This window comes from Panonychus citri, unplaced genomic scaffold (genome assembly GCF_014898815.1).
Source record: "Panonychus citri isolate SS breed McGregor unplaced genomic scaffold, ASM1489881v1 Contig00113, whole genome shotgun sequence".
NCBI lineage: Eukaryota > Metazoa > Arthropoda > Arachnida > Trombidiformes > Tetranychidae > Panonychus > Panonychus citri.
In genome coordinates this window covers 214,472-239,036 of record NW_026515518.1, presented here as the reverse complement: position 1 = coordinate 239,036, position 24,565 = coordinate 214,472, and the positions used below count along the sequence as shown (strand labels likewise).

At 36.2% G+C, this 24,565-nt stretch overlaps 2 protein-coding genes across 2 annotated transcripts; both read right to left on the bottom strand.

Moving 5' to 3' along the window:
* Window positions 1-521: 521 nt before the first annotated feature.
* LOC128390000 (collagen alpha-2(IV) chain-like) lies at window positions 522-11,295 on the bottom strand. The gene is made up of 28 exons (XM_053349655.1): window positions 10,564-11,295; window positions 7,948-8,055; window positions 7,746-7,863; window positions 7,653-7,669; window positions 7,537-7,581; window positions 7,383-7,445; window positions 7,198-7,320; window positions 6,952-7,128; window positions 6,769-6,885; window positions 6,587-6,703; window positions 6,437-6,481; window positions 5,866-6,360; window positions 5,730-5,799; window positions 5,521-5,619; window positions 5,371-5,442; window positions 5,227-5,297; window positions 4,982-5,156; window positions 4,878-4,903; window positions 4,429-4,786; window positions 4,332-4,349; window positions 3,598-4,269; window positions 3,383-3,523; window positions 2,907-3,292; window positions 2,651-2,842; window positions 2,546-2,585; window positions 2,402-2,482; window positions 1,972-2,123; window positions 522-1,913 (listed from the first exon to the last, which is right to left on the bottom strand). Exons 1-28 carry the CDS (start codon window positions 10,615-10,617, stop codon window positions 843-845), a joined length of 5,103 nt encoding a protein of 1,700 aa, XP_053205630.1. The 5' UTR covers window positions 10,618-11,295; the 3' UTR covers window positions 522-842.
* Window positions 11,296-13,110: 1,815 nt separating this feature from the next.
* On the bottom strand, window positions 13,111-23,910 carry LOC128389999 (collagen alpha-1(IV) chain-like). Its single transcript, XM_053349653.1, has 28 exons — window positions 23,361-23,910; window positions 21,719-21,781; window positions 21,597-21,653; window positions 21,492-21,518; window positions 20,506-20,802; window positions 20,068-20,437; window positions 19,586-20,010; window positions 19,147-19,511; window positions 19,046-19,068; window positions 18,787-18,981; window positions 18,572-18,724; window positions 18,411-18,496; window positions 18,020-18,353; window positions 17,892-17,960; window positions 17,716-17,814; window positions 17,475-17,648; window positions 17,377-17,413; window positions 17,105-17,298; window positions 16,995-17,030; window positions 16,846-16,934; window positions 16,641-16,791; window positions 16,404-16,583; window positions 16,201-16,326; window positions 15,104-15,157; window positions 14,972-15,042; window positions 14,828-14,905; window positions 13,688-14,749; window positions 13,111-13,613 (listed from the first exon to the last, which is right to left on the bottom strand). The coding sequence occupies exons 1-28, from the start codon at window positions 23,412-23,414 to the stop codon at window positions 13,305-13,307; spliced, it is 5,178 nt and encodes a 1,725-aa protein (XP_053205628.1). The 5' UTR covers window positions 23,415-23,910; the 3' UTR covers window positions 13,111-13,304.
* Window positions 23,911-24,565: the final 655 nt, after the last annotated feature.

Sequence of the window (24,565 nt, the reverse complement as noted above, 5' to 3'; positions counted from 1 at the left end):
TTTAATTACTCTTCACCTCTTCACTCTCTCTACCTTTTTAATCATCAGTGATTATGTAAAATGTTGTTGATTCAGTTTCCTTCATGTTTGTGGTTACATTGAGATCTAACAACAACAAAAAGCTGATGTAACTTTCATGTTTACCTTAATGGTGAAAATAAATTATCAACCCACACAAATTTAATCAATTTTTACGATTAAATTTACAACCATTAACAAATTGTGGCCGTTTCAATCCAACGATCAATTACCAACTTTAATCAATCAAATTAATTTTAATTCATCAGATTGAAACTATTGAATTAATAATGAGCATATCTATTGGCAGCAATTAAACTAATTGATATTGGGAATTCATATTACTAATACAAGAACTTCTAATCACTCCAATCAAATTAATTAATTAGTTTCAATCAAAGTGAACTTAATTGATTTAAATGCATATAAATTTCCAAACAGATTATCAAACTTTTCAACTTAATAGCCTTATTTGTTGGGAAAAAATGTTCGAAGTTCAGAAATCAATTAAATTATATTTTGTTTTTACTTTAAAAAATGATTATCGCTGGAAAGAGGGTCATAGGATCAGAAAAGGTAAACGGTCAACAAGGAGTTTACAAGCTTCCAACTAATTATCAATTAAATTAACAGGGCTTAATAGTTGTAATTACATTGTGAGTATATCGCTTACAATTATTTTAAAACTTTTTGGTCTCTCCAGTTTAATCAAATCGTATTTATAAACATTTAGCAATTTATCGACTGTTCATTTGATAGTATTTATAAGTTTTATTTATATTATGTAATGTTTTGCGTTTTTTGATTAATTTAAATAACGTTAATCAATTGGGTATATCCCTAAGACAAACGGCACATCGACTGATCTTGTCTCGAAGTTGACTTTGCTTGAATGTTTTTCCTTGTGGTTTCTCAAACTGTGAGTCCTCACCGATTATCGCTAACCAGAAAGACAATTTATTAGAAAAAACGGCACAAAAGCCTCTGGCACCTTGACACTCAATAAATGGTGCACTTCGGAAATTTTCAAGGCAACTTCCAGGGGATGCAAGGGATTGTCCACCTCCCTCTGCACCGGACGCGGTGTGCATGGCAAATGAATATCCTATCCAAAGTTGACTCCAGCCCGTTGGACATTCGGGATAATAATCGGCCTGGGAATGAACGGCCATAACGTTGGCTGGTGATTCACAGACAGAACAGCGACTTACATGTTTACGAATTTCATCCTCTTGAACGGCTTTCGAAGGAATGGGATCATTGGTCGACAGCCAATAAGATTTATCGTTTCGTGAAGCATATGAACAGGCCTCATTAATGTCACAGAAAAGGAAAGGCATTGTACTAAATCGCCGCAAACAAGACCCTGCAAAACCAAGATCTTGACCATGAGCTCGTTCATTTCCTTCAATATAGAGTAAACTGTAACCATCCCAAAGTTTTTCCATATTGTTTGGACATTGAGGTGGATTAACGTCTTGAGAATGACGAACAAGTAAAATTCCCGTTAAATAATCTGATCCAGGTCGACCAACTGGTCCAGGAGAACCTGTCTGACCAGGATAACCTGGTTGACCTCTTTCTCCATCTATACCGGGTGGTCCTCTCATTCCCTTATCACCTGGATTTCCTGGTGATCCTGGAAGTCCTGGTGGACCTGGCAGTCCACGCGCCCCTTTTTGTCCTGGGAATCCTGGCAGTCCTTGCAATCCCTTGGACCCTAGCAATCCTCTAGGTCCGCTTTCTCCTGGTTCTCCGGGTGATCCTTTATCTCCTTTCAATGAGTCAGATAAAATAAAATCACCAGGAGGACCTTGTGGTCCAAGATCACCTTTGTCTCCCTTATCCCCATAAGGGCCTCGAGGTCCAGGCGGACCTTGCAAGCCCGCTAAACCCTGTACACAAAATTGATTTAAACTTCACAATAACTAGGATTAATCTTTATCAATATACCTTTAATCCAGGAATACCTGGTAATCCATCAATTCCTTTATCACCTTGCGGTCCAGGGAACCCTGGTTCTCCTTTAGGCCCCTTCGGCCCCGGTAAGCCAGGCATTCCGCCAAATCCTGGATTACCCTGTAATCCTTTATCTCCTTTGTCGCCTGATCAAAAGTAAAATATTAAAAAATATTTAGTTTTAGATATTTTAAACAATTGTGGATATATATTGAAACAACTAGTAATTAAATTTTCATTTAAAATACGTTTGGATGTACCAAAAATTCAGTGGTCATAATAAAAATAGATGAATCGCAAACCTTAATCTCCTACCATCCTGATGTACACTTACCATAAACTTATCAGAAATGTTTCAAACCGATATGTACTTAATTAGTCGAAAACCTAAATTGAGGTAGATATTAATACTTAATAAACTTGCCTTTCACTCCAGGGTAGCCTTCGTCACCTTTAATCCCTGGCAATCCAGAAATTCCAGGTTTTCCGGGTACACCAGGGAATCCTAATTCAAAATAATTATGTTATTTAATATTTTCTTCGTCGCTTAACCTCAGTTAGTATTTACCTCTTTCCCCTGTAGCCCCAGGATCACCTTTATCACCTCTCTGAAAAAAATTTATTTGCATCAAATTTACTGATGATTAATACTAGTGATATTGAAAAAACTCACAGAAGCGAAACCAGGAATTCCAGGAGCACCGGGCATTCCCATTGGCCCTACATCTCCTTTTTTACCGGGAGGTCCATCACGACCATTATTCCCATCGAGACCATCTCGACCTGGCTCACCTTTATTTCCCTTTAGTCCAGGTAATCCATCCGATCCCGGATCACCTTTTTGTCCAGGAAATCCAGGCAAGCCCTAGAAAAAAGTTGAAGTCATATTTTATCAGCTATGATTTTGATTGTTGAACTTCTTTACGCACATTATAACCTTGTTTTGAGACATAAACGATCTCACCGGGTGGACCTTGATCTCCTTTGTCTCCTGGTGGGCCCATTGGCCCTATTAAGCCTTCGGCTCCCGGATTACCCTTCATTCCAGGGTAACCCATTCCACCGGGTTCTCCTGGCTCACCTCTTGGTCCTATTTTTCCTTGAGGACCATCAAAACCTGGAGAGCCCGTTATACCGGGTGGACCGTTAGGACCGGGAGATCCAGTCAAGCCAGCGGGACCAGGCCATCCTTTGTCTCCTTTTAATCCTGGCATTCCAGGCAACCCGCTTAATCCTTTCAATCCCGGTGCACCATCACGCCCTGGCTCACCTGGCCTTCCTGGTTTACCTGGTTCACCCATTTCCCCTGGAAAACCTGTGCCAGATTAAGAAATTCCATCAATTGTTCAATCACATCGTTTCAAGTTTCAACTTTTTATTTAAAAGAATCCACATTGACACTTACCAATACCACGAGGTCCAATATCTCCTTTATCTCCTTTATCACCTATCGGACCCATTGGCCCTTGTGGACCAGGAAAGCCTTGAGGTCCGATATTTCCTTTATCTCCTGGCAACCCCTCGAGTCCAGGATCACCTTTTGGACCTGCATTTTGATCAAGTTGAAAAAAGGATGAGAAGCATTTTAACGAGCTTATCGATTATCTTTGTTAAACTAACCTCGTGTTCCAGGATAACCAATATCTCCCTTCTGTCCTGGTGAACCTTGAATCCCTTTCATTCCGGGAGGACCAGGTAAACCACCCGGACCTGGAAGTCCTGGGAGTCCAGAATAACCGTAAGCACCTTTTTCTCCTTTTTCTCCAGGCTGGCCATCAGTTCCATTATTTCCATTGATACCATCAGCTCCTGGGAAACCTGGTGGTCCATCTTTTCCGTCTATTCCAGGAAAACCTTTATCACCCTTTGATCCTTTTATACCAGCATAGCCCATCGAACCTGGTGGACCGAGGTCTCCTTTTGGTCCTCGATCGCCCTTGTCTCCAGGTGTACCAGGTCTTCCGTTTTCTCCTGGAATTCCTGATAGTCCGAATTCTCCTTTATCTCCAGTAAATCCTGGAGGGCCCATAGGTCCAGGGTTGCCGAAATCGCCCTTTTCACCAGGATAACCCATCGGTCCAGGAGGTCCATCAATTCCTGGTAATCCAGGAAAACCTTTATCTCCTTTTACCCCTTGCAAACCAATAAATCCTTGTGCACCAGGAATTCCGTATCCTGGTTCTCCGGGTTCACCTTTAGGTCCAATCGGTCCATTTTCACCAGGGATTCCTCTATCACCTTTGTAACCAGGTACTCCCTGCAATCCTTGTAGACCTGGCTCTCCTTTGTCACCTTTCAGATTAAAAATCCTCGTTATCAAAAAGTAATAAAAAAATGTTAGTTTCGTTACGAACCTCTAGCACCCGGTGGTCCTATTAAATTAAAATAAAAAATTACAAGAAAATTTATTAGAGATCGGAAAGAGTTAATGAGTAATTGAAATGGACGTACCTTGTCCACCAACGTCGCCTGGAACTCCATCAAGGCCGGGCGACCCAGTTAATCCTTGAAGTCCGACATCTCCCTTGATTCCTTCTCTTCCGGCTCTTCCGGGCAAACCATCATCTCCTTTATCTCCTTTGTTGCCCTTTTCACCTGGTGGGCCAGGAGGCATTTGCTTCAGATCTTCAGCAGTGGGATATTTACCAGGTTCACCTTTGAGTCCAGTTCCACCCTTTTGGCCTTCGGGTCCTCGATTACCTTTGTCACCTTTTTCACCGGGAACTCCTCTTTCTCCTCGATCACCTTTTTCACCCATTGTACCTGGAAAACCTTGAGGACCCTGGAAACCTGGAAAGCCAGGTAGACCCTAAAATTTTAATTTAAATCATTTTGTTAAACTTTCAAGGTCAAAATTTTACTAAACTCAAAGTTCGTGTTCAAGTCCAAATTTTACTTACTTTATCACCTTTGAATCCCTGGCTTCCTAAAGTTTATTAAACAGAATTAGATTAAGATTTACATTCCAACTAGTTCGCATCAATTAGTCCGCAATATGAATTACCTATTGATCCTGGAGTTCCATCTTTACCAGGTTCACCATCTCTACCATCTCTTCCTGGCAATCCGCGTGGACCGATCTCTCCTTTAGGCCCAATCGGGATGTCAGCGGCTTCTATCTTAAGTGGCTCACCTTTATCTCCCTTTTCGCCGTCTCTACCGGGTATACCAGCGTCTCCCTTTTAATAAATCAAGATTAATATTCTAGTATATCAATGCTGAATTCAATTAAATTAACAATAGACTTACTTCTAATCCAGGAGAGCCTGGAATGCCTATCGGACCTGGTTCGCCAGGTAGTCCAGCCTCTCCAGTTTTGCCTTTATTTTCGTTTTTTTTTGTTGAATAGAAAAATAAATAAAATGTATATGAATTATACTTAAATAAACTCACCTTCGATTCCATCTCGACCTGGAATTCCGGGGTCACCTGCTGGCCCTATCTCTCCCTTTTCCCCTTTCGAGCCTGGATTGAGTGAAAATTAAAAGACAAAAAATATTTTTAACTATCGAATATAGCCAATTGAAACTAATTTGAAATTACCTGGATAACAGGTTGGACACAAGTTTCCAGAATCTCCCTTGTCTCCTCTTTCGCCATCTCTTCCGGGTTTACCGGGTGTTCCTGCGAATCCTTTATCACCTTTTACCAAAATATCAAATTTTCATTATGTTTAGCCTAAATTCGCTCTTGTAATTTTCCAAAAACCCTAGTTATTGGTCTGGACTCTTTTTATACGCAAACAAACTTACCTTTTGGGCCGACTGGACCTGGTGGGCCTGGAGTGCCTTCAAGTGCGTCTCCTGGGGTACCTCTTTCTCCCTGTTATAGTGAATAGCAATTAGATATTAACAAATAGTAACAATAATCAAATTCGACTACCATTACCTTCGATCCTTTATCTCCTCTACTACCAGGTAGTCCTGGGACTCCATCAGTTCCATCCTTACCTGGTGGGCCCATGATCGATCTTCCAGCATCACCTTTCGGTCCAAGTTCTCCCTTCTGCCCTGGAGGACCTTCAACTCCCCTTTCTCCCTTTCTTCCAGCTTGCCCATCAACTCCTTGAGTACCTTTTTGACCTTTTTGGCCGGGAGTTCCTGGGCTACCCGCAGGTCCTGGTAATCCTGGTCCTCCTTGAGGCCCGGGTAACCCTTTAAGACCTAAAGATCCTCTTAACCCATCCATACCAGGCGATCCAGGAGGACCGGGAGGACCTTGTGGTCCAGGGTCACCCACTGGTCCAGCCCTTCCTTCAATACCACCAGGAGCACCAGGAGCTCCGATACTACCTGGCGGTCCAGTTAATCCTCGGTCTCCCTTCGGACCTCTATCTCCAATCAATCCCTCTAATCCATGTAAGCCAGGAATACCCATGTCACCCTTTAACAATAAACAATTAATAATTAATAAATAGTTAGCTTAGTTTTGACTCAAAGAAGCTAACCAATCAACTTACTTTGTGTCCAGGAACACCAATCGGACCTGGATAACCAACTTTGCCCTGAAATAATTCAATAAAAATATTCAATGAAAATTATAACTTGACAAGACTGTCTTAGAAATTATCATTCCCCGTTGATTATGAAATCAACAATAATCAACATACCGGTGGACCTTGAAGACCCATTGATCCTTTGTCTCCCTTACTTCCGGTCACTCCAGCAGCACCAGGGAAACCCGGTCGTCCTTCAGGACCGATATCTCCTTTTTCACCAGGAGTTCCCTAAAATTTAACAGATAACATAAGTAAATTCATTAAGCCTAAAAATTTACTAATCCTCAACTTACCTTTTGACCTTTATCCCCTTTTTCTCCTTTTGGTCCAGCATAAGCTTCTGGTGCACCGATTAAACCCTCAACTCGACCACAGGCCGGTCCAGGTAAACCTTTTTCTCCTTTTTCACCCTTTAGCATTTTAGAAATAAGATTGAATCATCAGATCGAACCTTAATTTTAATTATTCTAATTTACCGGTGGTCCCATTGATCCAATTATTGAAATACCCCGTTCACCTTGTGGTCCAGGTAAACCTCGATCTCCCTTTGGACCTGGTGGTCCAAAAAGTCCAAGTTCACCTTTAGGCCCTGGTCTTCCTTCCGGTCCTTCCCTTCCTTTATCACCTTGACGACCGTCACGTCCAGGTTCACCCTGCGTAATTAAATCGTCAATAAAAGTTCAATCGTCCATGTGAAAGGGAAACTAAATTTTAATACTCACCTTTATACCTTTCGTCCCAGGTAAGCCATAAGCTGGATCTCCCTTTGGACCAGGATCACCTGTTGGACCAGGAATTCCTCTCGGTCCGGGAGTTCCCATTTCTCCAGGTGGTCCAGGTACACCCTAAATAAATGAAACATCAGATCAGCATAAAATGACCTCACAGAAAATATTGCGATTCTTACATCGGTCCCGTTACATCCATTTGGTCCTTGTAATCCTTTTGGTCCTGGAAATCCTGGTGGTCCCTATTCAATTCAAATACAATTCATTGATTATTGTTATTGATTAATTGATAATCATTTGATTTTATTTGACTAAATCAAATAATTAACTAACATTTTCTCCATCGCGACCAGGAAATCCAGGCATTCCGGTTAAACCCTATAATAAAAATACAATTTAAAATTAAGGCTTAAAATTGATTAAAAATCAGACGGAAATCAAATTCTTACCGGTTCACCTTTAATACCTATTTGTTGTTAGAAAATGAAAAAAGTGATTTAATTAGCCACCTGTTAATTGCGAAAATCAACTGATCAACTTACCTCTGGTCCCAGCGGGTCCAAGGTCACCCTTTTCTCCTTTATCACCTTGAGGTCCAGAATTTCCTGGATAGCCGCGTTCACCTATAGATCCTTTGTCTCCCTGATTTCCCGGTAAACCCTGAGTATCGGAATAAAACACGAAAAAGTTCAATCAGAACAAAACTTTACTTTAAAATGGAAAATTCGAGGGACAAAAACATACCCGACTTCCTTTTGCTCCCACACATCGGCATTTGTCCCCACCTGCCACACACTCAGCGCACCTTCCTTGTGAGCCATTTCTAGTATCGCTAAAAGGAGGGTTTAATTGCTGTAATTAAGCAAAAAGATATTCTAATTAACTGTAACAATCAACGATCAAAATCACAATTAAATTAAAATTGTAGCGTCACCTTTGTGAGTAGAATTAGACTAACAATTTGTTTAGGATTATGTTGAATTGATTAAGTTCATTTAGATTAATTTAATGATTGATTATAATGTAAACTAAAAAACAGCTAATTAGTTAAGTTTGAACATAAATAAAATTGTTTAGGCTGTTTTGTCTGTCTAAATTTAAATTAACGGTAAAATTAGATCAAAAGTTTTCCAATGAATTAGTAGTTTAAATAATTAACAATTATGATTATTATATTTCTCATAATTGTTTACTAATTTACTTGTTTTATGATTAAAATGATTAGTTGTTGAAAAAAACCAAAAAAATGGAAACGAACATAAATGATTAAAAATTTACTCTAATTTCGTATTAGTTGTTGACTTGGCTATCATCCTAATTGTCATTTTCGTCATTATCTTAATCTACAAATTCTAAATTAATTGTGATTAATGAATCTCAATTTAATTCGCTTGTGTCAAGTTTATTAACCAGCAAATCTTGCGAGATAAATTGTGAATAATTAAAGCGTAAGATCTGAAACCATCAAGGTAAAGGTTAATTGACAATTGATTTTAATCTTTTGATCAGATTAAATTGTTAATTGTTAACTGTTGATAGTTATCTGGTTAATCTTCTTATCATATAGTTAGTGTCAACTGATACTCACAGTTGATTGTTGAGATGGATCAACAATTAAGACCTCGTTCTCGACCTACACTAAACTATTAGACTAAGTTAACTAATCGTAGCCTTGACAATTAACTGTAGACTCAATTTTGTCTTACGACGAAGGTTAATCATTGATGATTAATTGATTGTCAAATCAAAACATAAGCTTGGAAACAATTAATAAAAACTGTGAAACTCTCATTATGATACTAACCAGAATCCATTTTGTTTGCTCGTACGAAAAATTTCCTAACTGTTGAAACAGATTAACCTGGTTAATTGTTAAGGGGCAGCAAAGTAAATCAAATGCACCAAAACAATAAAGCAAACAAAAAATAGTTTATAAACAAAATCCAATGTTTATATAAATTGATTGAGAGAAAAAATTGCAAACAATTACGTATTAGTAAATTAATATTGATTACGTTTTTAATATTCAAATTTAGTATTTATGGATTATCTTAATCTTCTTCCTGGATTATTAATTCGGTTGTATTGAAACCCCTTCTTCTTTACTTTCTTTTTTCTCTTTTTAGATTAACATGATTTGTGTTTATTGTTGATTGTAAATGACTTTTAATTATTCCAGAAATGATCAAAGGAAAACAGATCAACTGTAAAATAGCATTTACAATGTTAATTAGGCTTCTATTTGAGAGGAAGACGAAAAAAGGAAAATGAAGTTTGGGTCTAAATATAGTCCATCGTCAGATCGTAATGGTTTCGGTAAATGATCAAAATTTAGAGAGAGAGAGAAGGAAAGAGAGAGAGAGAGAGAGAGAGAGAGAGAGAGAGAGATAAAGGGAAGAAGTGGAGAAGATGAAGGGAGAAGGATAAAGATGAGAATAAAAGAGAGAAAGAGAAACAAGGAAGATGGCGAATTATCATCAATGAGCTCAAGTCGCTTTTCCATCTTCATCTAAAAACATATACACTCAAAGTTTCTTGGAACAAAATCAAAATAAACATTCATATTTGAAGAGAACACGAAGAAGGAAGAAAACGATGATGAAGAAAAACGAATATTGGCTATCTTTTTTTCAGTAAATCAATGATAATATTGAACTAATTTACTGATATTATAAACGTCCATTAGAGTGACCTCAGGTCACAAGAAAACTTTTAATTGACCAAAATATGAAAAATCACTTCTATTTACAATCCAAATGACTTCAACAACATTTCTTTTCTGACAACATCAACTTATTGATTGTCTTATTAATACAATGATGTACAAACAAGTTGTTTGAAAAAACTGTGAATATTAGGAAGTATTAATAATTGTGTTTGGTGTTAATCCAAAGAGAAAAAGATTATCCATCGATGAAATGATATCGAGATAAATATTGTCTATTCTAAACGAATAGTTTTTATGTAAACATAGAACTCGTGATCAAACAATTTAAAAGATGAAATTAAGTGAACTTAAATGTCGGCGAATTTTAAAAATGGTTGTTATGGTAACACAAGATGAAGATAGCTGGAAGATCTCAATGACAAACTATTCTAAATACTATCCTCATCATCATCTCTATCTTTATCTCCATCCTCATCTTTTCCTCTTCCTCTTCCTTTTCTTACAAATCACCAACATCTCCTAATAATTAACATTCCTTGTTGATGTAAACAAACATAATCAATCTGATAATCTAATTGTTTATCTTTTATCTTAATTTCTAAATATTGTTAATTAGTTTGATAAGTAAAAAATAGATTGGTCGCTCAGTTTTATTAATTGTTAACAATTAACTGATTAACTGATTAACTTACCGAGTAGACAACAGTTATTACACATGTTAATATAAACAATTTAAATTGAAGCATTTGCAATGATTTTAATTGGGTGTTAACTGGTTCCAGTTATGGTAACACCACAATTAACAATTAATAATATAAACAATTATAATTTGATTACAAAAGTTAATCAGCTGATCATAGACCGATTTAGTTGGATAATTTTAAAGTTTCAATGTCATTGAAGTGATGAAACAAAAAAAAACAATAATAATAATTGTAATTAAAAAAACAATCACAATACAAAACACAAAGTTGATTAGGTTGACAATTCAAATTGAAGCAAAAAAATAATAATTAACAAATGAAAAACAAGTTGATTTAAACACAAAAGTAAATAATAGTAATAATAAATTATACTAATTAATTAATTATAACAAAGTAAAAATTAATGAACTCGGACAATTAAAGTAAAATGGTCAGAAAGAAATTAAAACAATTTCAATGCTTAATTATCCAATTTAAGATGAAATTATATAATTAAAAGTTACAATTAACTATTGTCATTATGCCCAATGGTTAATCATGATAACTATCAAGTAATCAACATTTCCGATCACAATTTAATGATTAACTTGATTTGATTCTGATTCTAATGAGATGAGACATGAGTAAAAAAATGAATAGGTGTATGTATGATGAAGTGTAAATAAGTTAATTGTTGTACTCTCACCAAAACTATCAAATCTCTGGATACAGAAAATTAAGTTAACTAAAATGATGAGGATGAGGATGAAGATGAAGATGCAGATGGAGAGTGAGAAAGAGAAAGAGATAGATAGACAGAGGAAAAGAAAGAGAAAAAAATGACAGAGGATGAGAAATATTCAATGGGTTTGACATGCTAGTCTTACTTTGGTTTGAAAGGGAGGAGGATAAAAAAGAAAGAGAAATCTTTGTGAAGAAAGATGAAGATAATGATAGAGAGAGAGAGAGAGAGAGAGAGAGAGAGAGAGAGAGAGAGAGAGAGAGATTAAATACTCTTTCTTTTATTATCATTACACCTAAACACCAACATCTATACAATTTTATGGTTAAAAATTAACTCCCTAGATTTTAATCAGCGTTAATTGAATGAAAATTTGATACATTTGATTGCTTATCGAAATCAAAGGATTAATTTACTCAATGATATGAATATGATATTACAAGATGATAACTATTACAATTGGATTTAATCCAATTCTCATAACTATCTTGATTATCATTTCTTTTCAGAAAAAACAATTGAGATGCAAATCAATTTGTATCGAAAATATAATGAGATTTTATCAATAAAATTGTTAACTATTAAAGAAACTTTTTGACAATGATATTGATGAGCAAGTTGAATTTTAATTTCAGTGGATTCGTGTGAGTTAATTTTATTGTTTGAGAATTGATAATTATTATACTGTAATATTATTATAGAACTAAGAATTGTGATGATTATCATGCTGATGAAGATGAAGAAGATGAAAATGATGATGATGATTGGAATCAGGAAGCAAAAGTTGATGTGTAATATTTGTGAAGCTTAATTACTGGAATTGATTAACTAGGAACCAAATTAACTAATAAATCGAGAACGTAAATTGTTTAACCAACCACCAGACACGGTCCTTGAAAACAAGGCCAATAATTTGAATTCCGAGAAACAGAATCAAAGAAAATTAGAGAAAATCAATTTGGCTTAAAACGTAAACATAAATATAAATGGTTGATATTTTTAGCTTAAAAGTGTTGCTTTCTTTTTCTTCTCAAGCATCATCAGCATTATCATCATCATCATTATCTTTCTCATCCCCATCCCCATCCCCATCCGCATCTTCATCTTCATCTTCATCTCTCCATCCTCATCCTCATCCTTATCCTCACCATGTTCTGTATATTCGGTGGTTTGCTGAACCATCGTTTCATCATCTCCATGTTGGCATAGACCAGGAAAAGGGAAACAAGTTGAGTTTTAATTTGGTTGAATTGTGAATCTAAACAAACTATAAATTGAGTCTTAACATTAACAAACTTTCACCTATTTAAATTGTTATTCTAATGGTAATTAGTTAGAAGCTTCATTAATTTCATCCTCAACTCTTTTCCTTTATTTATCTATTAATATTAATACTTATATCTACTAATAGACAACCACATCTTAATCATTTTCCATCTTCAATTTAGATCAATCAGATTAATCATTAATTATCACATATAAAGATAACAAGCCAATAAGTAAAAAGATCGAACGAGTTTGATTAAAATTCAATGTTCTTTAAGTTCAATATTTTCGCTAAGAATTTAGAACAATTTTTTATCAATTCCCTATTGATAGAGATGTGAATTGAATAGACGATCATTCAAACTGCCAAAGTTGTCTAATTAAATTAAATTGTTTATTGTTTGACACACTCAACTCTCATCTCGTTTCGTTAACGAGATTTGCGCGACAACAGGATACGTCAATTTGTCAGGTCAAAATGACGGGAAGAGGCAATGACCACCGACAAATAATGTACAAATACTTGTCAAGTTGAAAAGTTTATTAGGTTAATTTTCAATTATCGAGAAAAATTTCACTTTATTAACATTGTTGTTATAATATGATACAAATTTAGATAAAAGCGCAATCATTTGAATTTAATCACATAAATCAGATAAAACTGGTTCTTATTGAATCATGTGTTTGACAAGTTTAATTGAAATTCCATTAATAATTTATATTTATAGATTCGAAAAGTTGATTAACCCATACTGACAATCGGACTCGAACTAATGCTTGGTCTTCTCTTCTTTGAGATCGGTAATATACTTCGAATACAGACCCTACACCGAGATACTCTCGATCGAACAAGAGATCTCCCAATTGTTTCCGATATCGGTCTCTTAAAATCTCGTTCTAAAGCCATAAGCCAGAAACTCATCGAGGTTTGATAATAGTTACAACGCCCATGTCCATGACATTCGATGAAAGGATAAGCTCGGAAATCTTCCAAACATGAACCAGGCGAATTCAAAGGTTGACCAGCTCCACCAGGTCCAGCATCGGTATTCTGAAAATGCAATTGATACAGAAAGAAAGTTAAAAATATCGCAAAACTAAAAATACTCCAAATAACAATCTTACCATTAAGAAACTGTAACCTTCCCAAAGAGAGTCCCAGTTTCTCGGACATTCTGGTACTGAATTAGTTTGGCTGTGAACCGCAATGACCTGAGTTCGCGCTTCACAAACTGTACACCGAGAGATATATTTTTGAATAGTTGATCCAACAACCGGTGTACCAGAATTGGGTTTGGGTTCAGTGGTACTTAACCAGTAAGAGTAATCGTTCGCTTGAGCATAACTACAAGTATCTTCTTCATTACAGACAATGTAAGGCATTGTATTGAAACGTCTTAAACACGAACCAGGTGAACCCAAATCTTGACCATGAGTACCATCATGACCCATAATGTAAAGTAAAGAGTAACCAGTCCAAAGTTCAGTTGTGCCCGATGGACACTGCGGTATTGTAACTTGCTGAGAGTGTCGCGTAAAATGATAACCTCGTGAAGATGAAAGTCGACCAGTTGGTCCTTCGCCACCAGAAATACCGGGATTCCCTGTGCTTCCAATAGCACCAGGCTTTCCAGGGTATCCAATATCGCCAGATAATCCTCTGATTCCGTCTAACCCATCGAGCCCTTTCAATCCTTGAGGGCCAATATCTCCAGATAGTCCATCAGGTCCTTGATAACCTGGATCACCCGCAGCACCAGCAAAACCTCTGAGGCCATAAAGTCCCGTTAAGCCTGGATAGCCTTTATCTCCCTTTTCCCCCTTGTCAATCGTATCTCTAGCTGGAGCCGCTGCTCCCTTTGGCCCTATGTCCCCTCTAAGACCTTTCTCACCAGCATAGCCTTTATATCCAATTGGACCGGGTATACCAAGATCACCAATCTCTCCATCAGGAGCGGGAGGTGGACTATAACCTGGCTCACCTCGAGGGCCAGGGAATCCAGGTTCACCAAAGTCCCCTTTTTCACCAGTTGAGCCTGAGTATTCAAGAGATGGTATTCCAGGCTCTCCTTTCTCACCAAAATCTCCTTTTGGCCCAGGACGCCCTAGATCACCAGGTAAACCTTTCATTCCTTTCGCTGCTGGAAGTCCGTCCTCACCAGGAAGTCCGGGAGAGCCATAAAGTCCCTGAAAATTTGTTCAAATTTAATTAATAAAACAACTGTAAGCTCTAATCGGCACTATCGCACTCGTTGTCATACTCACCGGCAACCCAGGTAGTCCTTTTAAAGCTGTATAACTGATTCCGGGTTCACCTTGTGGACCAACGGGACCAATTTCACCCTGCATGAAATCAATAAATTTTAAATCAATCTAATCACTTTCCAATTCATTGCAAGCAATCATTACCATTTCTCCTGGAGCTCCTTGCATACCAGGAAATCCACTCCTCCCATCATATCCAGCGTCACCCTTGCTACCTAATAATCCGAAACAGGGAATTCACTGTTCAATCCTAAACTATTGAGATAAAATTCTTACCTGGAGGTCCAGGATAACCTGGTAAACCATCTTCACCTCGTCCTCCTTTCATGCCTTTCGAATAAAAAATTATATCCTCATGAGTATTAAGAAAATTAAACTGATAAATTAGATCATTATACCTATTGGGAAAAAAGTTGGACTAGAATTTGATTTCAACTTATCTCGGAAACGGTGCGATTGATTTATACGGTTTTTTGTCTACTGATAAAAACAGTTTCATCAATGTCAAGACGAATTTTCAAAAGATCAGGTTTATTAGCCATTTTTTAGTGAACATGGGTCAGAAAAGTTTAAGGAAAGTTTGTTCGAATTATTTTTTTCTAATTGTGAATTCAAAAATAATGAAGAAATAATTAAAAAATTTCGGGAATTTGGTGCTAAAAAATCAACATCCTACAATTATTATAAAAAATACCTTCAGATAAAGAAAGTACACTCAACTCTAATATTGCAAGGGTAAAAATCGTCATTTAAGTATCGGAAACTCAAGAAAATATGGAAATGCCTAAAAACAAACATTACAACATTTCTCAATGACTTTCGCGGTAAGTTTTCATTGAGTTTTGTAAGTTCTAAATTCATTTGATTGAGTTCTCGATTAGTTTAGTCATTTAGCCTTTACATTTAGTGAAAAATTAAACTTTTTAAATTCAATTCACTGCTCATTATTTTTCTACCTTTGTGACCAACAGTTGTACGATAAAATAAAAGGATGCCTTGACTATTGAAATGACTTTGCATCGTTATGGACTGTGAATCTTATTTTTACCTTGATGGACACAATTTCTACAGTCATAAATAATTAAACTTTCTTTCTTTCTCATCTCTTTCTTTTTTTCTTTCAAAATCAAAGTGAACTCAGAAAGAGGATGAATAATAAACTATTAATAAATGAATTCGCTGCTTGTTTAAAAACATTGTCCAAAAAGTGACCTAATCTTCCAAAAATGGAATCATGGCTATTATATAAAACTTCAATGTTTAATCTATAGATATATTTTTTTCAATTTAAACTAATTAAAATTGCGAGAAATAAGAAATAATCAACCTTATTTCCCAATAGGTATTGTACATTACTAATTCAAATACATTACCTGGTGGTCCAGGAACTCCCATGTTATCATCATCATAGCGATCAGGGATCGGTTGTGGAAAACCTTTTTCCCCACGATAACCTTTTAGTCCTTTCAATCCGATCGATCCCATAATACCAGGCTCACCTTAGCGTTGTTTAAGTGGCATTGAATCAGTTAATAATCATGATATATATTTCTGATTATTGTAAACTTGTAATTACCTGGTTCCCCGATTATTCCTTGTAGACCGTTGTTTCCTTGATAACCTTTAGGTCCTTTCTCACCTGTTGGACCAGGTTTTCCATCGATTCCAGTTATTCCTGGCTTTCCGGCTAATCCAATCATCCCCGGTAATCCGGGATAACCTGGATCACCGATATCGCCTACTATTCCTTTGGCACCTTAAAAAAGAATATAAAAATTATATTTTCTTTCCAATTGTTTCATGATTAACTTACCTGGTTCACCATTATCTCCGAATTCTCCAAGAATACCCGTTAACCCAAACATTCCTGATAGACCAGGTAATCCTTCTGGTCCAGGAGGACCTCTTGATCCATAACCCATTTGTCCAGCAATTCCCGTATCTCCCTTTTCACCTTTGAATCCCTAAAATAATTATCAATTAATCGATTATCAATCAATTACAAATATTTAATTTACCTGAGGACCTGGAGGACCTGAATATCCATTAGGACCACGTTCACCTGGTTGACCTTTCAGCCCTAAATTACTTGGATCGCCTGGGCTACCTGTTGTTAAAAATAAAAATTTCGATAAATTTGGAAACTTGCAAATCATAAATTATGTACCTTTATCTCCGATTGGTCCAAAATCTCCTCTTTCTCCTGTGAAAATTATAGATATCATCACGAATCACAATTACAATCACATTGGTAAGAAAATTTCTAAATATCAATACCTTTAACACCATCTTCACCCTGTATACCAGGTAATCCAACAAAACCTTGTGGACCCGGAGGGCCCGGTGTTCCATCAGGAGCTGTATCTCCTTCGTCACCAGGAGGACCAGGTAATCCTGGAAGTCCATCAAATCCGTTCATTCCGATTTTTCCAGCGATTCCAGGCCAACCGGGATAACCGTCTCGACCATCGCTTTTTATTGTAATCAGAAAGGTAAAAAATCAATCTGTGAACTGTACGTATATCGAACTTCAGCTAATTCTAACTTACTTTCCAGGATCACCAGTATCACCGAGAATTCCAGGCACTAAGATTAAGAAATCAAGTTATTAGGTAAATCAGTCAAAGATGATAGAGAATAAAATTACCTCCAAGCATCCCATTTGGTCCAGGATCTCCAGGGATTCCTTTATCTCCTGGAAATCCTCTTGAACCATTCCTTCCAGGAAAACCGGAATGACCTTTAATTCCTATTTCTCCTGCTGGCCCTTTGCTACCTTTCGGTCCCATAAGTCCAGAGAATCCATAATCACCTTGCTCTCCTGTTATTTAAAAAATTTGAGGATTTAATTTTATCCTTTTAATCAACTGCTTTGTGCAGCAATTTACCTTTATAGCCTCTTGGCCCTTGAGAACCGATCTCACCAGGTGATCCATAATCACCATATTCGCCTTGAAATCCCTTTATTCCTGGTTCACCCCGCTTACCTTTACAGCAACAATTCAACTATTAATACTTCCGAATACATTCCAAATATTAAATCTTTTTTAAAAAAACCACTTACCAGTTTGACCTTTATAACTTTCGCCGCGATCCCCTGTTGGCCCTGGTAATCCAGGAAATCCAGGAAAACCTAGATATAGATAAAATGATTGGCTGATTAAATTTTCAATCTAAGATCAATGAAACTACCTTTGTCTCCAAGCTCTCCTTTGACACCCATCGGTCCGTCTTCGCCGAAATCTCCTGGTGATCCTTTGAATCCCTTAAATCCTCTAGGGCCTATTGGACTTATTCCAGGCATCCCAGGCTTACCCTGCATTCCGGGGATTCCTGGTGACCCTTGTTCACCTTTTCTTCCTGATAATCCATCCAAACCTGGACTTCCAGAATCTCCCTTTTCACCTGATTCTCCTATTGTTCCCCATTTCATAAGATTCTCTCCTCTTGCGAACCAATCTCCTTTTTCGCCTTGATCTCCAAGTTGACCAGGTAGACCGACATCTCCAGTCTCTCCTTTTTCACCCTGAATAATTCATAATTATAACTATTGTACGAATAAGAATCTTCTGAATATTCTCACCTTGACACCCATTGTTTCAGGATAATAGTAAGCAGGATTACCTTTTGGACCCTTTGTTCCACTAATACCAAGATTCCCTCTTGGTCCTTTTTATGAAGTGGTTCAATAATTGAAAATTAAATGCATCGAGAATTTTCCGTGGTGAAATTAAATAAACTCACCTCTTTCTCCATCTACACCATAATCTCCGGTTTTGCCTTTTATACCTTGCAATCCTGGTAATCCTGGTCGACCTTCAATTCCTGGACTGCCAGTTTTACCAGGTAATCCTGGCAGACCTTGTTCGCCTTTTGGACCTCGTAATGAGCTTCCATCTAAATTAATAATTCAACAATCAATATCATAGACGAGATGGATGATGAAAAAATATACTAACCAAAAAGTGGCATTTCGATCTCTCCGGGATCACCTTTTGGCCCTTTCAATCCGAATATACCAAGTGAACCACGAATTCCTTTTAATCCTGGTGAGCCCTGTTTTCCTGTTTTACCTGGAAATCCTGATATTCCAGGAAGCCCGGGTAATCCTGGCCTCCCAGGCCATCCAGGCATTCCGGAAAGTCCCTTAAATCCTTAAAGATAAACACATAAAATCTCTCAAATATGCATATGAGAACAAGAAGATGACTAACTTACCTGGCTCTCCTTTGCCTCCAGGTCTATTAAATTGTTAAAAGATTCGATTAATGAAAATAATAATGCTAATAGCACTTAATTTACTGCAAGAAATTACTCACCTGCCCGGTGGGCAGCTAATACAATCATCACCCTTCATGCCGAGAAAACCTTTGACTCCTGGTATACCTGGTAAGCCATGATCACCAGGGTCCCCTGGGAAGCCAGGTAAACCGCGAGGCCCTGTAGGACCTTCGTTGGGTATTCCTCTACCTGCTGTACCTTTGTCACCTGGCTCACCAGTTTCACCTCTTTCACCAGGTAGCCCACCCCAGCCAGGCAATCCATAAAGACCTGAAAATCCTGGTGGACCAACAATATCATCACCATAAACACCTTTTTCACCCACCATTCCAGGTCGTCCACTAAGACCTCGTAATCCTGGAGGTCCAGGTAAACCTGGGTAACCTTGATCTCCAGGATCTCCCTGATAGATAAAGTATTATGAATTTTGATCTAATTCTATCAACTAATACTTCAATTTTAGTTCAAGTTTCTTACATTATATGAAAAACCAGGAAGTCCATCCAATCCCGCTGGTCCAAGAGGACCAGGGAGACCTGGCTCACCAGGATAGCCCATCGGTCCGGGTAACCCGTGAACTCCATCACTACCTGTTGATCCTTTTGGACCTGGTGGACCAGATAGCCCAGGGGGACCTTTGGTCGGCTTTGAAAGTTCGATAAATTTACCTTTTGGACCCCTTGGTCCTTGTATACCAGGATCTCCAATATCACCAATAAACCCTTTTAAGCCAATTTTACCTTTAAGTCCATCTTTTCCATCTAGCCCAGGTTGACCTTTTTGACCTTTCAATCCTTGTTCTCCTTCAGGTCCATCCATTCCTCGAATACCTCGAGGACCACCATCACCATGATCCCCATTAATGCCTGGCGCTCCGGGAAATCCTGACAATCCATTCAATCCTAAGCGACAACCAAAGTTATTGGTTTGAACTCTTTCTTATACTGAAATGAACTTACCATGGATTCCTTGATCTCCTCCGATTCCTTTTTCTCCCTTTTCACCATATTCACCGATTCCTCCTCGTTGACCAGCAATTGACGCTGGTGAACTACCTTGTTCGGCTTCTCCTCCTGGATCACCTCTATCACCAATCTCTCCTTTAAATCCTTGCTCACCTGTTGCTCCAATTGTTGTCTCCCCTGATTCGCCCATTGGCCCAATATCGCCACGAGGTCCATAAGGTCCAGCTGGACCAACACCACCTAATAAACCTTGTGGACCGATATCACCGATATCACCCGGTAATCCAGGTAATCCAGGTAATCCAGGCTCTCCCGGATCACCTTTGAATCCTGGTGAGTTAATTCCTCCATCTCCTGGTGCTCCCTATTTTTACGGAAATTGTTCAATAATCTAACTAGTCATGGGAACTTAAAATTTGAACAATCACTTACCGGTGAACCTCGCAATCCTTTATCTCCAACTGGACCGACGAAACCAGGAATTCCTCTGCGTCCCTTAGACCCTGAGAAGCCCGGTGCACCATCACAACCTGGAATTCCTGGTTCACCCTGTTCACCAGGATACCCTCTGAGTCCGTCTAATCCTGTCTTGCCTGATGGACCTCGAGCTCCATCCACACCTCGATAGCCCTTTGGTCCTGGAGGACCCCAGTCCCCAATGTTACCTCGCTCGCCCCTTTCACCTTTGTCCCCAGTTGGCCCTGTTTCACCATGTTCTCCGATGAAACCCTTTCAACAATCAAAACAACCTGTTAACAGATCACTTCAACTCTGAAGTAGAGCGACTGAAAATTGACACATAAATTAAATCGTTGATTTTTCACCAACCAGAGAGTTTTAATTATTGAAATAAACAATGATAGGTAGATCAGATTTTAGGAATTCTAATAACGTCAAATTATAGAAAATACCACAATTAACACAAAATTAATTAACTATTTTGCAACTAATTGTAGAGAATAAATTAACTTTTACAACTCCCTCTATGGGTAAACAACGTTGAGCACGTAACAGAAACATCAACGGATTCAGCACTAACTAATTGTTTCTTTAGATAAAATAAATAGAAAACTAAATAAGTTAACCGATATTATTTTATACCATTTTGTAGATTAGCAAATGAACTTTGATTTTGTATTAAAAAATTTTTAAAATTTTCAAAGAAAAACTTTATTATTCAAATTTAGTGAAAACCAGATTTTCAATATGAATTTGACAATTTAAGTTTGATAAATTGATTTAAATGCTAATAATTTGAAGTCTTTTTCTAATCGATATTTTTTATTGTCATTAGAATCCTCAAAAACTTTTCCATCTTTGGTGTCTATTTCAATAATGAAAACTTTCTGGTTGATGAACAATCAGCATTTAAAATTAGGTGTCAATTTTCAGTTGCACTACCTTGTACACATAAATACCTTTGATCCAGCGTAACCCGGTGCTCCCTGTCAATTGAACAGACAAACAATTAACTTGATTGACTTTCATTCTGAGTTTGCAAACATTAAACGATCTTCACTTACAATGAATCCTTTTTGACCCTCACATAAACATGGCTGCTGGACACACTCTGAACATGGCTGTGATAATTACGAAGCTGTTAGTTAGTAAACAATTAAGTTGACAGCTAATCAATTAGACTTACATTGTAATACCTTTGTCTCTCCCGTCTACTTCTGTCACGTAATTGTTGCTGAGTATTAGTATTCTGGTAAATTTAAAATTAAGGATAAACAAAAATTGAATAATAGCCAGACAATTTATTAATTAAAAATATTATTCGATGGAAGAGAAAGTAAAAAATTAACATTAATCAAACCTAATGAAGCAATTTAGCTCTTCTAAATAAATCATGTTTCGATTTTTATTCTGATTTAGATTATAAACAAGTTTAGATGTAAACAGTTACTCTCAAATCATTTAATCACAATCAAAGAAAAATAATTTCAAACTAATCAGTCTTGTTAGATAATCTCAATGGTTAATAAAAAGACAAGAATTAAAAGTTTTTTTATTAATCTAGAGTTAGATTAAGGATTTTACTATTAGTAACATTTGTTTTGTTGACCAAAAAAACTAATTAGTTGAGAAGAAATTTGAGTAATAAATTAATATTGATTACGTTTTTAGTATACAAATCGGTATTTATGGATTATCTTAATCTTCTTCCTGGATTATTAATTCGGTTGTATTGAAATCCCTTCTTCTTTACTTTCTTTTTTCTCTTTTTAGATTAACATGATTTGTGTTTATTGTTGATTGTAAATGACTTTTAATTACTCCAGAAATGATCAGAGGAAAACAGATCAACTGTAAAATAGCATTTACAATGTTAATTAGGCTTCTATTTGAGAGGAAGACGAAAAAAGGAAAATGAAGTTTGGGTCTAAATATAGTCCATCGTCAGATCGTAATGGTTTCGGTAAATGATCAAAATTTAGAGAGAGAGAGAGAGAGAGAGAGAGAGAGAGAGAGAGAGACAAGGAAGATGGCGAATTATCATCAATGAGCTCAAGTCGCTTTTCCATCTTCATCTAAAAACATATACTCTCAAAGTTTCTTGGAACAAAATCAAAATAAACATTCATATTTGAAGAAAAGACGGAAAAAAGATGATCTTCTTCATGTGTCAATGGATTGAATCTTACACCGACCTTAGAGTTCGCTTAGATTATGGTCATTATTATAATTAGTAAATAGAATCTATGTAAATGACCTCAGGTCAAGAATCAAGTTACAAATTATACTCAATCTGTGTCTCTAATTCAAAAATTTCAACGAAATCTATTGACTCTTAAAACTTTAACTGTTAATATTAATGTTAAAATGACATCAACTTATTTCAAAAGTTTTCTTTTTCTTTTCTAAATGCTGGGTTATCGATAATTGTGCCCATAGTTAATCCAAAGAAAAAAAGATTACCCATCACTTAAATGCTATCGCGACAAATATTATCGCTTCTAAATGAACATCGAAAAAAATGTAAAATTTAATGTCGGCAAATTTTGCAAATGGTTGTTATGGTTACACAAGATGAAGATAAAGATAACTGGAAGATCTCAATGACAAAATATTCTAAATACTATCCTCATCCTCATCTTTTCCTCTTCCTCTTCCTCTTCTTACAAATCGACAAAATCTCCTAATAATTAACATTCCTTGTTGATGTAAACAAACATAATTATTAACAATCAATCTAATCTTATTGTTTATCTTTTAGCTTAATTGTAAATATTGTTGATTATAAATATTAATCAATAGAAGATTTTGATTGACGATTAACTTACCGAGTAGACAAAAGTTAATACACATAATAATATGAACAATTTAAATTGAAGCATTTGCAATGATTTTGAATTTGTGGTCTTTAATTGTAATCCAGTTAATGGAAACACTTTAATTATAATCCTAATAGTTAGATGATCAATGTCATTTAGATTAGAAAATTAAACCATTTGATTAAACACAATACGAAACAAAACAACGGTGATTAAGGTGATAGATTGTAATTAATTAATCAAGAGTAGTTAACAAAACACAAAATGTAAACAATAGTTATATAAATTATAGCAATTAGTTAATTATAAGAAAGTAAAAATGAAAATACTTGGACAATTAAGTTAAATGGTCAAAAAAGTTATGATGATTAACAATAAGTTGATTTGAATTAGTGGTTAAGATAAATTGTTACAATTATTGCATCACATAGTATTGGTCAATATTAATCATGATAACAATTAAGTAATCATTGATTTAATTGTGATTCCAACAAGATGAGACATAAATAGAAAAAAAAATTGTAAACAAGATTAAGATTTAATTGTGTTGAAGTTTCAACGAAAACCAGAGAGATTAAGTTAACCAGAATGAGGATGAGGATGAAAATGAGAAGATGAAGATATGGTAGAAAATAGACAGAGAAAAAGAAAGAGAAAATTGTAACATGTTACTTTTCTTTCATTGGTTAAAAAAGGAGGAGAAAGAAAGAGGAAGATAATCGGAAGAAACCTCTTTCTTTTTCATGATCATCCCACCTTAGAATCATGATTATTATTACTAATTCATTGAGAAGTTGATTCTAATCAGATCTTTACTTTTGATTTTGAGATTTAAACTTTTCTCTTGTTATTAATACATAAAGATTATCACAATTAAATAAATCCTTGTATCATTCATTTCAGCTATGGTACATTTTGAATTGAAAACGCTCGAGACGTTAATAATTTATTGGATTAATAAAACTAATGATGCAACTAAATTTTAGAAAATTACAATTAGAATTAAAAATTTTATCAAATTTGATTGTGACGATCATCAAGTTGTTGGGTTAATTTCATTGTTTGAGAATTGATAGTTATTATACTGTATTATTAATATAGAACTAAGAATTGTGATGATTATCATGCTGATGAAGATGAAGAAGATGAAGAAGATGAAGAAGATGAAAATGATGATGATGATTGGAATCAGGAAGCAAAAGTTGATGTGTAAT